At 36.1% G+C, this 13,520-nt stretch overlaps 1 protein-coding gene across 9 annotated transcripts in view; it reads left to right on the top strand.

Annotated features, from left to right (window-relative positions):
* The window catches only part of NAALADL2 (N-acetylated alpha-linked acidic dipeptidase like 2), a 1,281,993-nt gene that overhangs the window by 1,144,323 nt on the left and 124,150 nt on the right, over positions 1-13,520 (top strand). Inside the window, exon 12 of one of the 9 annotated variants that reach the window (XM_044771091.2) lies at positions 4,158-5,408. The exons of the other annotated variants lie outside the window; for them this stretch is intronic. Coding sequence (XP_044627026.1) covers positions 4,158-4,187 — 30 coding nt within the window. The 3' untranslated portion in view covers positions 4,188-5,408. Of the gene's footprint in view, positions 1-4,157; positions 5,409-13,520 lie in introns of those variants that run through there. 9 annotated transcript variants of the gene reach the window in all.

The following is a 13,520-nucleotide window of genomic DNA, read 5'->3' as shown; positions in this document are numbered from 1 at the left end:
CAGGAGAATGCTAACAGATGTAATTCCTCTCACGCCTTAGAGGAGGAGATAAAGAATCCTATTTTCACACAATGTGTGTTTCATGGATAGGTCTTACTAGCCACTTTCTGTTGAACAACTACTTCAAATATGCTAGCGTCAAAGTTGTACAACAAACTGTCTGTGAAGATATGTTGTTGTGCTTGTTTTTTAGATATAGAAATTAACTTAGAGTTGTGAAGTAACTCTGGAATTGAATGTAAGATTTGACTCCAAAGCTAACATGTCCACCATTCTAATCTCATAATCTTGTAATTATAATTGTCCCAAGGCCATGTTCTCAACTGAATTTAAAAGGTCAAGAGCAAATTTTTACTGATGAATAAGACAAGCCAGGGAGATGTATATATATACATATATATGCATATATATATATATATGTATATATATGTAGTACAAGCAAAATTCTATGAAAATAGAAAGCAGGAAGATTGATTCTGATGACTGGGTACCTGGAAAGAGAAATAAGATTTTCAAAGTCTTTAAGAGTTAAGTAGAGCCAGACTTTCTGATATTATATATTAAAGGTAGACAAATTCATTAAAAATTAAAATACTTGGGCTTTTGAAATATTTTCTGGTATGTTCTATGAGTTACAGTTATTTAAGATGCAGACGTTATCCATATGAATATGAGACTCTCTAGCTTCATAATCTTCATGAGAACAGAGTATCAGTCAAATAATATTTGGTCTCAAAGACCATAAAGCACTAGATTCCCATTAATTCAAATACATACTTACAATCCTGCAGCAAGAGAGAAAACAAAATACTGAAAAGAGTACTAAGCACACAAGGAATTATCTGATAGCAATTTAGAAATATATAACACTTGAAACTCAAACTTTTTATTGTTAAACTCTAAAGTTTCTGATTTGTGAAGCTCAACACTCTTCTGCAGAAAACCACTCCATAAAGTTTCCCCCAAAATACAATTTTTCTTTAAATTTTCAAATTTTGTTTATAATGTATTCCTCAATTATGTGATTAAAAAGCAGAGTCATTTCAAGGAAAGAATGTTGTGGCAAAGTGCCCAGGCTCCAACTGTGCAAATTTTTGCTGGAAAGATCTTGTTTGAATGCATTAGTTACAAATTCAGGAAATTGGAAGATCCACGAAAACAACATTGAGAACAATAAATCTTAAGATAAAGCAAGACATGTGATTGTTCTGAGTTGAGTCTGTACTTTTTCCTGTTAGCCATATAGATGACAGGCAACAAATGAGTAAGCGTAAAGAAGTAGTTTTCCCAAGTGGTTCTGTGCATTGGCTCATAACACACATGAAGCTCACTCACTGTTTTTTACCTTGAACTTCTCCAGGAGCAATGCAGGACATTCACATTCTGTAAGGTGCTCCTGCCCCACCAGCCCTCCATCTTGCATGCCTACTTGAGACGCTAGAAGTTCACTTCTACTATAATCATCTGCCAGAAGATTAACACTCCTAAACTTTGGTCTATCACCAATAAGTTCTGTTCAACAAGTATTTATTAAACACTCATTCTTTGCCCTTTCTGGAACTAGACAAATTAAATACAGGGTTACAAGAGAACGCACACACATACAAACACACGATTCAGTGTATTTATTGAGTGCCACTGAGTGACAATTAGAAAGATATTTTTATATGCTATAGGGCATATCATAGGATTTTTCTCAGCATAGTCATGATTTTAATAGATCCTTTTAAATAATTGATAAATGCCAAATCTTTTAATACTTAGTTTCAAGATATTTTAAACAATGTTGTACTTGTAATGTCAAAGGACAGGAGGTTCAAAGACTTGGCAGAATGTCTAAGGGCATTTTCTATAGTCCAGATCGAATACCAGAGATAGTAAACTTTTATGACTTCCAAGTTGTATTTTGGGATTTTGCTTTTAAAGATAAAATTTGTCATGTTAGTTTTCCATATTCAGAAGGATTTATTTTCCTTTATTTGTAATCAACTATGTACTAGAGTACTCTTTTGAGAGCAGAAGTGATGGTGTCCGTGAAGACCTTGTTTTATCATAAATATTATATATTGGGTTACATTTATTCAAATATATGTTAGTTGTGTCTAAAAATAAGCCTGGCTTTTAAAAAATACTAAATGATCGGTTTTCCCTAAGCTTCAACTGAGGCAGTTGATTGGAATAAATAGAGAAGAATCACTATTGTCTTCAGGCCAATAGGGTCTGAGTTCAGAGAAAGCTCAGGACACTTCCATGAATGAGATTTAAAAATCATAAAATCTTATATGTCAGAGGAAAAGGCTACTGCAGAAAATTTAATTAAAAAACAGAGGTTTTCCTTTAGGAAAAGGTACCCAACGCTGTTCTAACAAAGGTGACAGGCTGTTCTGAAACTCATGGAAGAATCAGATGAGTATTATAGATATTTTCACTCTTTGCAATGAATATGAGATTTGCGATATACATGACATTTTAAAAGTCAGAACTTTTACTACCTAAAATTGCTCACAGGAGACTATATGCAGGTATGAAAAGAAAGTATGGAATCATAGGTTTTTAGAGCAACCTTAAAAAATCTTATCTTTTCGGACTTCCTAAATGAAGAAATTATTACAAATGATATAAAATAAGCTCCAATCTGTGTTTCATCGTCCTTTCTAAACTCACCCTTATTAGTAATTTTATATTTAATTCAGTTGATTAATATTCTTTTAATTTTTTAATATGAAATTCATATTTATCTTGAGAAAGACTGTAAGACCAGTGGAGGAGTTACTGAGTCTTAAATTGTGATGTTGACTCTATCAGTCTAACAAGCAGTACTTGGTGCCAATGGAAAGGCAAAAAGCAACATTAGAGAGGAGCCATCATGAAGGTGTTAAGATGCTTTGGGCAAAGGAATATTGGTCCTGAAAGGTTACTGCTGTGGAAGTAAGTGAATACTGCCCAAATGAGAACCAGCAAAGGCTATTTATTCAGAGTTTGCTATAGCAAGGGAGCCACCCACCATCACTTGCCTTTGGCACAGGCTTCAAGGCAGACAGAGGACTAGGAAAGGTTGATAGAGAAAAAAGGGGAAATCTTCAGGTGTGCCCTAATTGGAGCTGTAGGCATGGGGAATCTGAGGTGGGCTAGCTGGAAGCAGGGCATCCTGTGTAAGTTAATGGAGCATATTTGACTTTCTAGTCGGTCCCATGTGTTTGGGGGCAACAATTAGAGAAGCTGTCAGTTATTCATTAAATCTGGCTATTTTGGGTTTAATTGCTACAGAAATTATGGTTTCACTTCCTGGACTAGTTGTTGCAGTTTGTGGGTCAATGTTCTATTTTTTTATATGGTCTGGTCATTGTCTGATATTCAGTCTCTCACTGCAGACATCTGTCTCTGATGTCTCATGTGCACATGCAATGAGCCACTGATTCCACACATGTGTTTACCAGAAATATCATGCATTCCGTTGAAAAGTTGCACTTGTAGACATAGAAGGAAAAGTTGCACCAATTGGCTAAATGACTATGATTCCGTGTTAGATGCATCAAGCAGAATGAGACAGCAGCAGGAACCAACACCAGTGTATCTCTATAAGTGACCATTATAATATTAATATCATGACTGTATTTGTACAAGAAGAAAAAAACAAAAGTCATTTCTGAAGCCCAATTTTTCCTATAAGCAATGTCTCCATTTGCATTTTATATTTCCAAAAAACGTACTTAACATGATGGGATTATTGTAATTGAATCAACTTCTATATTTAGGTAATATTACCTACACATTCAATTTTTCTATCTTCTTTCAAATTGCATGTTTTTCAATTTTATTATATGCTTCTATTTTTAAAAGCTAAATGAATACCATGCTAATTTATCCAAATTTCAAATTCCTGAATAATAGACTTTAGCTGCCATGAAAGCTAATGTATTCAGCTAGATTTATTAGGCCCTCCAAATCTCCACTGTTTATTTACAGTTTCTTCTGAGTTTTCCTTGAGAAAATAAATTATGAATATGTCAAACATGCTAGTTCTAACATTTAACAAGGTAATAAATGGTTTTATAAAACTGCACTAAAGAAAGAACTATAAAGCTAATCTTGTAATTCTGTTCTAACAGTAGTTTATAGAGGTCTGGGGTCAAAGTTTTGTTATTCCTCTTCTGCAGGTCACAAAGCATGAAGGACGCTGTTATTAAAAAATAACAATCTGTCCATATATCTTTGAAAGGAATCCTCACTGAAGAATCTGGAAAATAACATTAATGTTAGGGTTTCCTTCAAGGTCAATTATGTTAGAACTGCTGAGTTTACCTTTGTTACCAAAATCACTCAGTCAAAATATCCTTACAGAGGACCTGCTATGTTGAAGGTTCACTGGGCTTTATGGAAGACAGGAAAAAAACCATCGCTGCCCGCAAAGATGCAGAATAACAGAGGACTTGAATAAGAAGAAAAAATAGCACTATATTAAAAATGTCAAATAAATGTGACCTTTGCATCCCAGTTGTAGTCCATTGTAAGACACTTAATGGAATTTGTCTTCTAGCCGATGCAAGATCCTGATAGAAGTTATCAAATGTTCCTAATTTTAAAACCCAAAGCTGCTGAGAACTAAACTTTTCTCATTGGTCAAAGGATGAATCTAAGGAAAGAAAAGCACCAGCTTCTTTTCTATTTCAAGAACTTAAAGAATCTCCTCGACCTGCTAAATATACACTGAGAGTTAAATTGTCAGCAAAACATTCTCTGGAAGAAAATACTGGTGTGGATCAGAAGAGTAGATCCTTAGATTGTGTATTTAAATCCGAAAGGGAATACACTGAAGAAAAGAAAAGAAAACAAAATAGAAATGGATGTGAGATATTCCTCATAACTAGAAGAGGATGAGAACCCAACCAAAGTGCTACCAAAATCTTGTGTAATATGCTTGCTGTATTTTATCTGCTGTATAATGATTTTAATTAAATTTAGTCTAATCACTGACATGTCTTCTGAAAGCTTAGAAAGATGTTCCATTGGAGATCTAATCTGGGTTACAATAATACTCAATCAAAATTCACCAGCACTCATAGCATTTCTCCTGCAAACAGCCCTAAATATAAAGCATTCTTACACTCCTGTTTTCTCAGCTCAAGAACAGATTTTTTTTTAACAGAGAAATGTCTTTTGCAAGTGAATCAGTAAATCTTGGGAACAAGCAGGTAATTATAAAATACTTCAGGAAGTCCACCAAACTGTGGAGATTCCCCAAAGTGCAGTAAGTCTCACAGCTGTGGCGTTTTTTACTAGTCTAAGGAGAAACAGGACAGTTCCTAATACGTGTACTATAATTAATGTTTTCTTTAAGTACCTTCCTTTCCTTCTTATTTAACCGAAGTTGTTAACTGCGAGCTAAATAAATCAACCTGTGTACATTTTCCTCTGTTTTCTTTTTCATCTCTCTACTTGATGTGATGAATACATTTTATGTTTATACAAGTTTTCTTAAAATGTGTCTATTTATATAGAGTATCTGACATGAGTTGATCTAAATACTTAATTGCCTCTTGAGTTTCCTTTGGAAGCTCAGGCTCAAGCTTGAATGAGGTTCTGATCCTGTTATCATCAAAAAATAAAACTAAATAGGTTTTGATTCTTGGCTTAAAGAAGAAAGAATTTTGATGACTGGTGGCTCTATGTGGAAAAATTGCCTTTATTTTGTGCTTTTTCCAAATGCCTTTTCCCTGAGACTCTCTAGAATTACTTCTGGTCTTTTATAAAATAGCGTCCTGCTCCACTTTTAGCCCCTAATCATGTAGTTGGCTTCAAACAAATCACTTGCCTCCAAGGGGCCCAAGAAGGACTTATTGAGCACTCATTCTGGGGCATAAGGTCTGTGCCAGGAGCATTCCATAACAAAGGATCCATTTTTTAATGCTTTCCATGTATTAAGTGCTTGCTATGCATATATTTTCTTTTACTTATTCTACACAGCAACCTCACAAAGAGAGTGCTGTTATACTCATTTTATAGATGTGGAAACTGAGGCCTAGAGAAGATAAGCTATTTACCCTAGGTCACAGAAATAGTGAGTTACAGAATGGGGAAAGTGGAGATTTGCCATCAACATCTATCTCCGAAGCCCATTTTCTTAAACAGTATGATTTGTGGCCTCTTTCTCCCCATAGTGAGATATAGAAGTCAGACTATATGAGATGCTCAAACAAACAAGGATTTCACAGAGGTGAGTTAGAATAGAGCAGTGGTCTCAAAATATGATCCGAGAACCAGCAGCATCAGGATCACCAGGGAGCATCTAAGAAATGCAAATTGTCGGACTGAGCCCCAGACTGAATCTAAAACTCTGAGTATGGGGCAACAATTTGTGCTTTAACAAAGCATCTGGGAATTCCACTGGCGTAGAGCTTAAGAACACTGACTTCAAATTGTCCATGCTAGAATTATGACTCTAACACATCTTAGCTGTGTGGCATAGGCAAGATATTTTACCTCTCTGCACTTCTCTTTCTCCTTCTACAAGACAGGGTTAGATCATGTTTGCCTCGTAGAATTGTTGCGAGGATTAAAATAGTTAATATATGTACAACCCTTACCACAGTACTTGCAATAAACTAAATATTCTGTAAATATTAGTTATTAATATTTGAAAATAAGGCTTTATGCTGTGGGAGGAAGGGTTTCCTCTGACCTCTATCGTTAGGTGCAAACATTTGAAAGGCCTTGTCAAATATAACCTGTAAAGTTCATTCCTATTCTATGAATTCCAATAACAGCAATTTCTATGCCATGCTTATGAAAGTATTTCTGAGCCAACCTCTTTTCCTAGAGCCATTTCGCTTAGCTTCGTGACATACAAATAGGCTTAAAATAATTTTTTTTCACAGATAGTCTTTTGTCAATAAAAAATATGAACCAAGCAACTCTATAAAGTTTTTTTTCTTCACTCTCTAAGTTCCTTTACTTTGTCCTACCTCTGTTCTTCATCTGAGTCCCAGGTGTGTCCTACCTACTCACAGAATCTCAATACAAAATCTTTCCTCATACAACTATTTGCTCTGCACTGAGGTATACTTTTGTTTCCCCAAATCTTTAAAACTGGGATATTTTGATGACTTTAAAGATTGCTGAGCATGCTCACATTTCCCTCTGTCATATCTGAACAGAGATTTCTGTGCTAATACTCTTCTGGATATTGAGATATCAAAGTTGAATGAGCCCTAGAATCTGTTCCTGAAATCTGGGCTCCATGGCTAAATAATCATTTCACTTAACTGTGATGAAACATGTGGAAGGATCATGCACAAGTGACTATGGGAACAATGAGAGAAGGAGCAACTCAGAGAGTTAGTGCTAAAGCCATCTCCAGGTGAGGAATATGTGAAAGATGAATCAGAGCCTGGGGCAGAATGACATTCCCGATACGGGAAACAAAATTTCAGACGCATTTGCTCATGAGCCTCACTAGTCTAGAGACCTGTGTCTGATGTGGCTGGAGAGTGGGTGAAAGGCTGGCAAGGAGGAAAAGATGGGAATCATGAAAGGACATTATATCCACCTGCCAGGCCAGATGGTTGATTTTATCCTAATTTTGCAGAAGAGGAAAAGTGAGACCCATTGAACATAAAGGACGTAGAAAAGAAACAGCAGAGCCCAGACTCGAGAACTGGTCTTCTCCAAACTCCCATTTTGCACTTTTTCTACTGCATTGTACACCTAGTCAGAATTTCCTTAATCAAAGTATTAAATCTCTAATTTAGATACAAGGCATTATAAGCTTGGAGGACATATATTGAAGGGATCTTTTTGACAGAACTCCTTTTACAGGTGACCCCATACCCCATTTACTCATAAAGAAGTATTTTCTGGAACATATTTTGGTGCTTTTCCTACCCTAAGGCAACTGAAAGTGAGGAGAAAGAGAAGAAGGCAAGAAACTAATACTGATTGATTGTCACTGTAAGCCAGGGACTATGCTAGCTACTTTATGTGTTATCTTTCTTGAATAATCACAACAGTTCTTTAAGTTAGATATTATTCTCCACTTTTTACAAATGAGGACTCTGAGATTGAGATCCAAGAACCTTGCCCAAGTAACTTGTCCAAGGTCATTCAGCCAGGTAAGTAGCAAGCTAAGGTTAGAATCTAGGTCTCTTGATCCAGGCCAAAATCATCTGATCAATTTATCCAACTCTGCTCCTCATGAATGAGTTCAATGTTATGCTCAAAACAAGGCCAATCAGTAATCTGAAAACAGTGATGGAGGAAAGATTTTAGGGTAATGTCTCCAAGAAAGGACATACTTAGGCAAAGAAAGTAATAGCACATTTTCAACTCAGTCATATAAATAAGCTTGCATTTTGGTTAGCTTTTGGGCTCCAAATTTACTCAGAGAAAAGGATGAGGTCAGAGAAACACATGGATAACAAAAAAGATCGTGAGGCAGCACAAAGAAGAAACAATGAGTGTGCAGGAAGACATGCACTGTGTGATAAGGGGAGGACATAAAAACTCTGGTTCTCAACTTCATTTGCCTGCTCAAATTATGTTTGTTTTATGAGTGTACCCTGCACCCATAACTCCATATTTGCCAAAGGATCAGTGTTCCAAATGGTCAGATTTTGTCCCAGAATCCAAAATAGCTAAACATTTTAAAATTACCATTGTTAACCAAGCTAAGTTGTAGAACATATCGATATTTCCTCAGAGGAGGCTACTAGTTCAAGCTCCTAGGCTGGAATCCATTAGTGTCTGTGAGACTGCTCCCCATCAGAAGAGGGCTTCAATACCTGTTTGAGCCTAATCCAGGCTTCTTTGTAAATCTCAGATGCTCAAATTAACTCTTTCAGTTTTTTCTTCAGGATCCTGATATTGGAGGAATATCTTTGAGTGATAAATATTTATTGCTCAAAGGTGGAAATGAGATAAGTTAAAAAAAAAAAAAAGAAAGGAAAGAAAATTGAGACCCATCTCCAGGGTTCTCATAATAAGGATCATATACAATCCCCCACATTTATATTATAAGTGGTTTGCCTTGCTGAATGCCAAAAACATTCAATTACTTGACTCTCTGAATGTAATGTATTACTTGGAATGACAACAAAGAAACTTGTCATTATAGTTTTTTATTAGCCAGAAATTTTGCTGGTAGATGAGCTATAAGTTACTTAGATTAGGCAGTCATTTGTCATTATTTTTATTATTAAAAACAATAAACAATACTAGGGGTCAGCCTGGTGGTGTAGTGATTAAACTTGAGCACTCTGCTTCAGCAGCCGGGGTTCATGGGTTTAGATGCTAGGCACAGACCTACACACTGCTCATCAAGCCATGCTGCGGTGGCTTCCCACATACACAATAGAGGGAGATTGGTACAGATGTTAGCTCAGGAGCAATCTTCCTCAAGCAAAAGGAGGAAGATTGGCAACAGATGTTAGCTCAGGGCCAATTTTCAGCACCAAGAAAAAAAAAAAAAGTATAATCTATTGATTCTACAGGCATTTTTCTACACCAGGGCCAGAGAGTAAATATTTTGGCTTTGTGAGCTATACAAGATCTGTTGGACCTACTCAATTCTGCTGGCACAAAAGCAAACAGACAATATGTTAAGTGACTGTATGTGACTATGTTTCAATGAAACTTTAAGGAGGGGGGAATTTAAATTTCATATTTTTATGTATCATGAAATATTGTTTTCCTTTGATTGTTTTCAGCTATTTAAAATTGTGAAAACTATTCTTAGGTCATCGTCCATAAGAAAACAAGTAGTAGGCTGGATTTGCTGTAGACCATGTCTTGTATTTTCACTGTAAGCATTTTTGCCACAACATTTTTGTTGCATAACTAATTGGCCATAAGGCAATTTTAAAGTAAAGATAAAAATAACTGGTTGATAGAAAGAGTTATTTCTATCGACTTGATAAAAAATATGGTGACAAAACTTTTGGAAATGTGAAATAAGAGCATTTAAAGCAAGATTGCGTACTATACTAGAAAATGATAACATAACCATTTACAAATCCTTTGGTGAGGACAGTCATCTCTCCCACTCGTCAAAACCAAAAGTTTACCAAGCTATGGCAAATATAAAAGAGGGGCCAGTCATTCACAACAGTCTTCCAGGGTGTTACTTATCGATTCTTTAGCTAATGTAGATACAGCAGCTTATTCTCGAATGCTGTCTTTACTAAAGTTATCACACAATTAAAATTTGGAGGGAAAAGAAGAATCAAACTCCTCTTCCTACTCTCCCCTCACCAAAAGAAATGGTTATTTGAAGCCTGGTAAGTATAAGTTTCTTAAAAATGGTGAAAATTTTCACTATTTGATAGTGGAGAACATGATGTAGACAGAATTTTGGTATTTGGCACAGAATCTGGCTAAGATGATTTGGTGAAATATAAGTACTGGGCATGTGATGGAACATTTAAATGTAGTCCAGATGTGTACTACATATTTCATTATGTTGTCTTCAATGTTCCCCTTTTATTTTATTTTTTGTTATCTTTTATGGCAAAATTGCCTTATGGCCAATTAGTTATGTGGTGAAAATATTTGTGGCAAAAATGTTTGTGGCAAAAATACTTACAGCAAATATATCTTCAGCAAAGATGCTTACAGCAAAAGCATCTAGTACCCTGTGGAGCGTAGTTTGCCCATTCCTGTTCTAGACATTTATCTTTTTCATCTCAAATTCTGTAATCCATCTCAGAGTAAAATTTATTATCTCTATTGCATAGATGATGAAACTGAACATCAGGAACGTTAAACTTACTTGAACATCACATAGCAAGCTTTGGGCTCACATCTGGCAATTTTCTTGACCTCCCTGAGTCTTAGTTTCCTTATATGTAATCCTTCCTAGTTGCAGACTCCTCCCTGAAATACTAAAGTTCAAGGGATATACAGTGTACAAGGCAGATCTTGCCTCTGACCACGTGTAGCTTATAATTAAGTTTATAAGATATTCAGTAAATTTAAAATTATAATAAATGTAATAGATGCTTGGATAGAAAAAAATGTAAGCCTAAGGGAAAATTCAGTATAGGTACCTATCTCAGTTTCCAGGAAAAGCCTTCTGGAAAACAGTGGTGTTAAATGAGGCCATGAAATGACTTACTCAAGTGAAGAAGTGGGAAAAGTATTCTAGTCAAGACCAATACTCTGGGTAAATCCCAGAGGTAAGGGAAGAGTTAGCCCATTAAGAACAAGAAAACTTCAGTATCAGTAGAGTCATACTGAAGTTCAAGACATAAATAAAACAGAATTCAAGAGATAATGCTGGAGACGTACAAAGACATATAAAGACATGCTAATACGTTTAGACGGTATCCTAAGAACAAAGGAAAGTCCTGAAGAGTTATAAGCAATGAAGAAATAATATTCGACTTGCATTTTGAAAAGGTCATTCTACTGCAATATGAAGAATGGATTTGAGAGTGACAAGAATGGGTCTAGGGAGACCAGTTCATAAGTTGATGCTGTGGTCCAGATAAATGGTATTGGTGGCTTGAGTTAGGGTAGTGGCAGAAGAAATTAAGAGAAACGGTCAGATTCAAGAAATATTAAGTTATTAGACTCATTTAAAAACATTAATTGCATGCCTGCTTACACTATCCACCGTTCTAGATGTGGAGATATAGCAATACACAGAACAGGCCAACATCTCTGTCCTATTGTAAGGACAATGGACAGCATAGAGTCAACAATTATTTGCAGGTCTTTGCTTCAACAATTTGGTGAACATGCTAACATGAACTGAGATATGAAAAAATAGAAGGAGAAACATATTTGGTGTGCACTGATTAAAATCTCTGACTAAAATTCTTTATAGTTCTCCTTTAGCACATTTTCCCCCCTAAAGCTATTTAGGACTAGAACCAAAAATAAAAAGGAGACAGTAAGTTTATGGCTCTCTAAAACAACTTTACTATTCTTTCAGCTTTCTCCTTCCTTTTATGCCCAGAGAATAAAAAAAAAAGTTTGGAGGAGAGGGAATGTATGACTGGAGTTACAGAACAAGAGCAGACATGTCTGATAAGACCAGATATCAGAGGAAAACTACGTATGTAACATGCTTCCTTCCCTGCTCCCCAAGATAGACGTTTTCTCCAAGGTGATAGCAAGTCTACTTTAAAATGGCTTATCTGGAGCTTTTATGCATGGATGGAGTACAGTATTGAGAGTCAGAAGCTTGGATTCTTGGGGTGATACTCTTCATCCAAGATAGTTCCTATCAAGATTGCCACTGGTCCTACAAGGACCACCCTACCTCCTTTTTCTATGCTCTGGGACCCCTTGCAAATTGTTAGTACTACAGATAATTTGTCTCAGAATGATATTTTACCCATCAATATAGTTCAACTTCAGAATATTTTTAGCTAATGATTATTCTGCCAATAATGTAATTGACTTCCAGAGGTAAATATATTATGATTGTGTGTGTGTGTGTAGTTGGCCTGACACAAATAGCTTCAAATTTTATGCTCTTTATGTTCAATAGATCATATTCATAAATGGTATTTCTCAAATACTCCAGAGTTGGAGGTGGAGTCATTACAGAGTATCTTAATTAAGTGAACAGAGAAACTTAGCAAATAGAGATCTTCCTTTAAAAAAAAAAAGATATACAGAGAGTAAAACGATATTTTTAGTTCTCAGCATGTTGTTTGAAGTGCCTATGAAGTCTGCAGTGGATATGTTCACTAGGCAAATTGTATATGCTTGTCTGAACCTCAGGATAGAGCTTTGGGCTAGAGATGATAAACTTGGCAACTATTTTCTTTGTATACGATATTTGAAACCATGGCAGTGAATGAAATTACCTAGTGAAATTGTCTGAAGAAGTATTAGCCTTTGAAAGATGTGAAAAAAAGACTTTAGCGAAAGGAATTGAGGGGCTGGCCCCATGGCCGAGTGGTTAAGTTTGCACGCTCCACTTCTGCAGCCCACGGTTTCACCGGTTCGGATCCTGGGAGTAGACATAGCGCTGCTCATCAGGCCATGCTGAGGCGGCGTCCCACATAGCACAACCAGAAAGACCCACAACTAGAATGTATAACTATGTACTGGGGAGCTTTGGGGAGTAGAAGGGGGAAAAAAAAAGATTGGCAACAGATGTTAGCCCAGGTGCCAATCTTTGAAAGAAAATGAAATGAGGAAGAGCAGCTAAGAGGTAGAAGGTAATTCCAGAGCTTGCAGTCACAGAAGCCAAGAAACACTTGTTTCAGGAACATATATTGTGCCAACAGCTCTGTAAAAGGCTATAGGATTTATAAAAAGGGAGTTAATAGTGACCTTGACCAAAATGGTGTCAATAGAAAGCTTGGAAGTCGGATGCAGTGATAAAAGGAATAAATGTGAAATGAGGAAATCAAGTCTGTGAGTATAATAGCTCTTCCAAAAAGTTTGGCCCATTAGGGGATAGGAAAGGGACTAATGAATTATTGCTCCTTTTCCTGTGTTTTTTTTTAAGTTGGGAGAGACATAAACCTGTTCTAATAGTGATCAAAAAGAGCCAGTAAGAAGAGATG

This window comes from Equus asinus, chromosome 5 (assembly GCF_041296235.1).
Source record: "Equus asinus isolate D_3611 breed Donkey chromosome 5, EquAss-T2T_v2, whole genome shotgun sequence".
Taxonomy (NCBI): Eukaryota; Metazoa; Chordata; class Mammalia; order Perissodactyla; family Equidae; genus Equus; species Equus asinus.
Note: the sequence above shows the minus strand (reverse complement) of the source record. Positions and strands in the feature narration are given on the sequence as shown.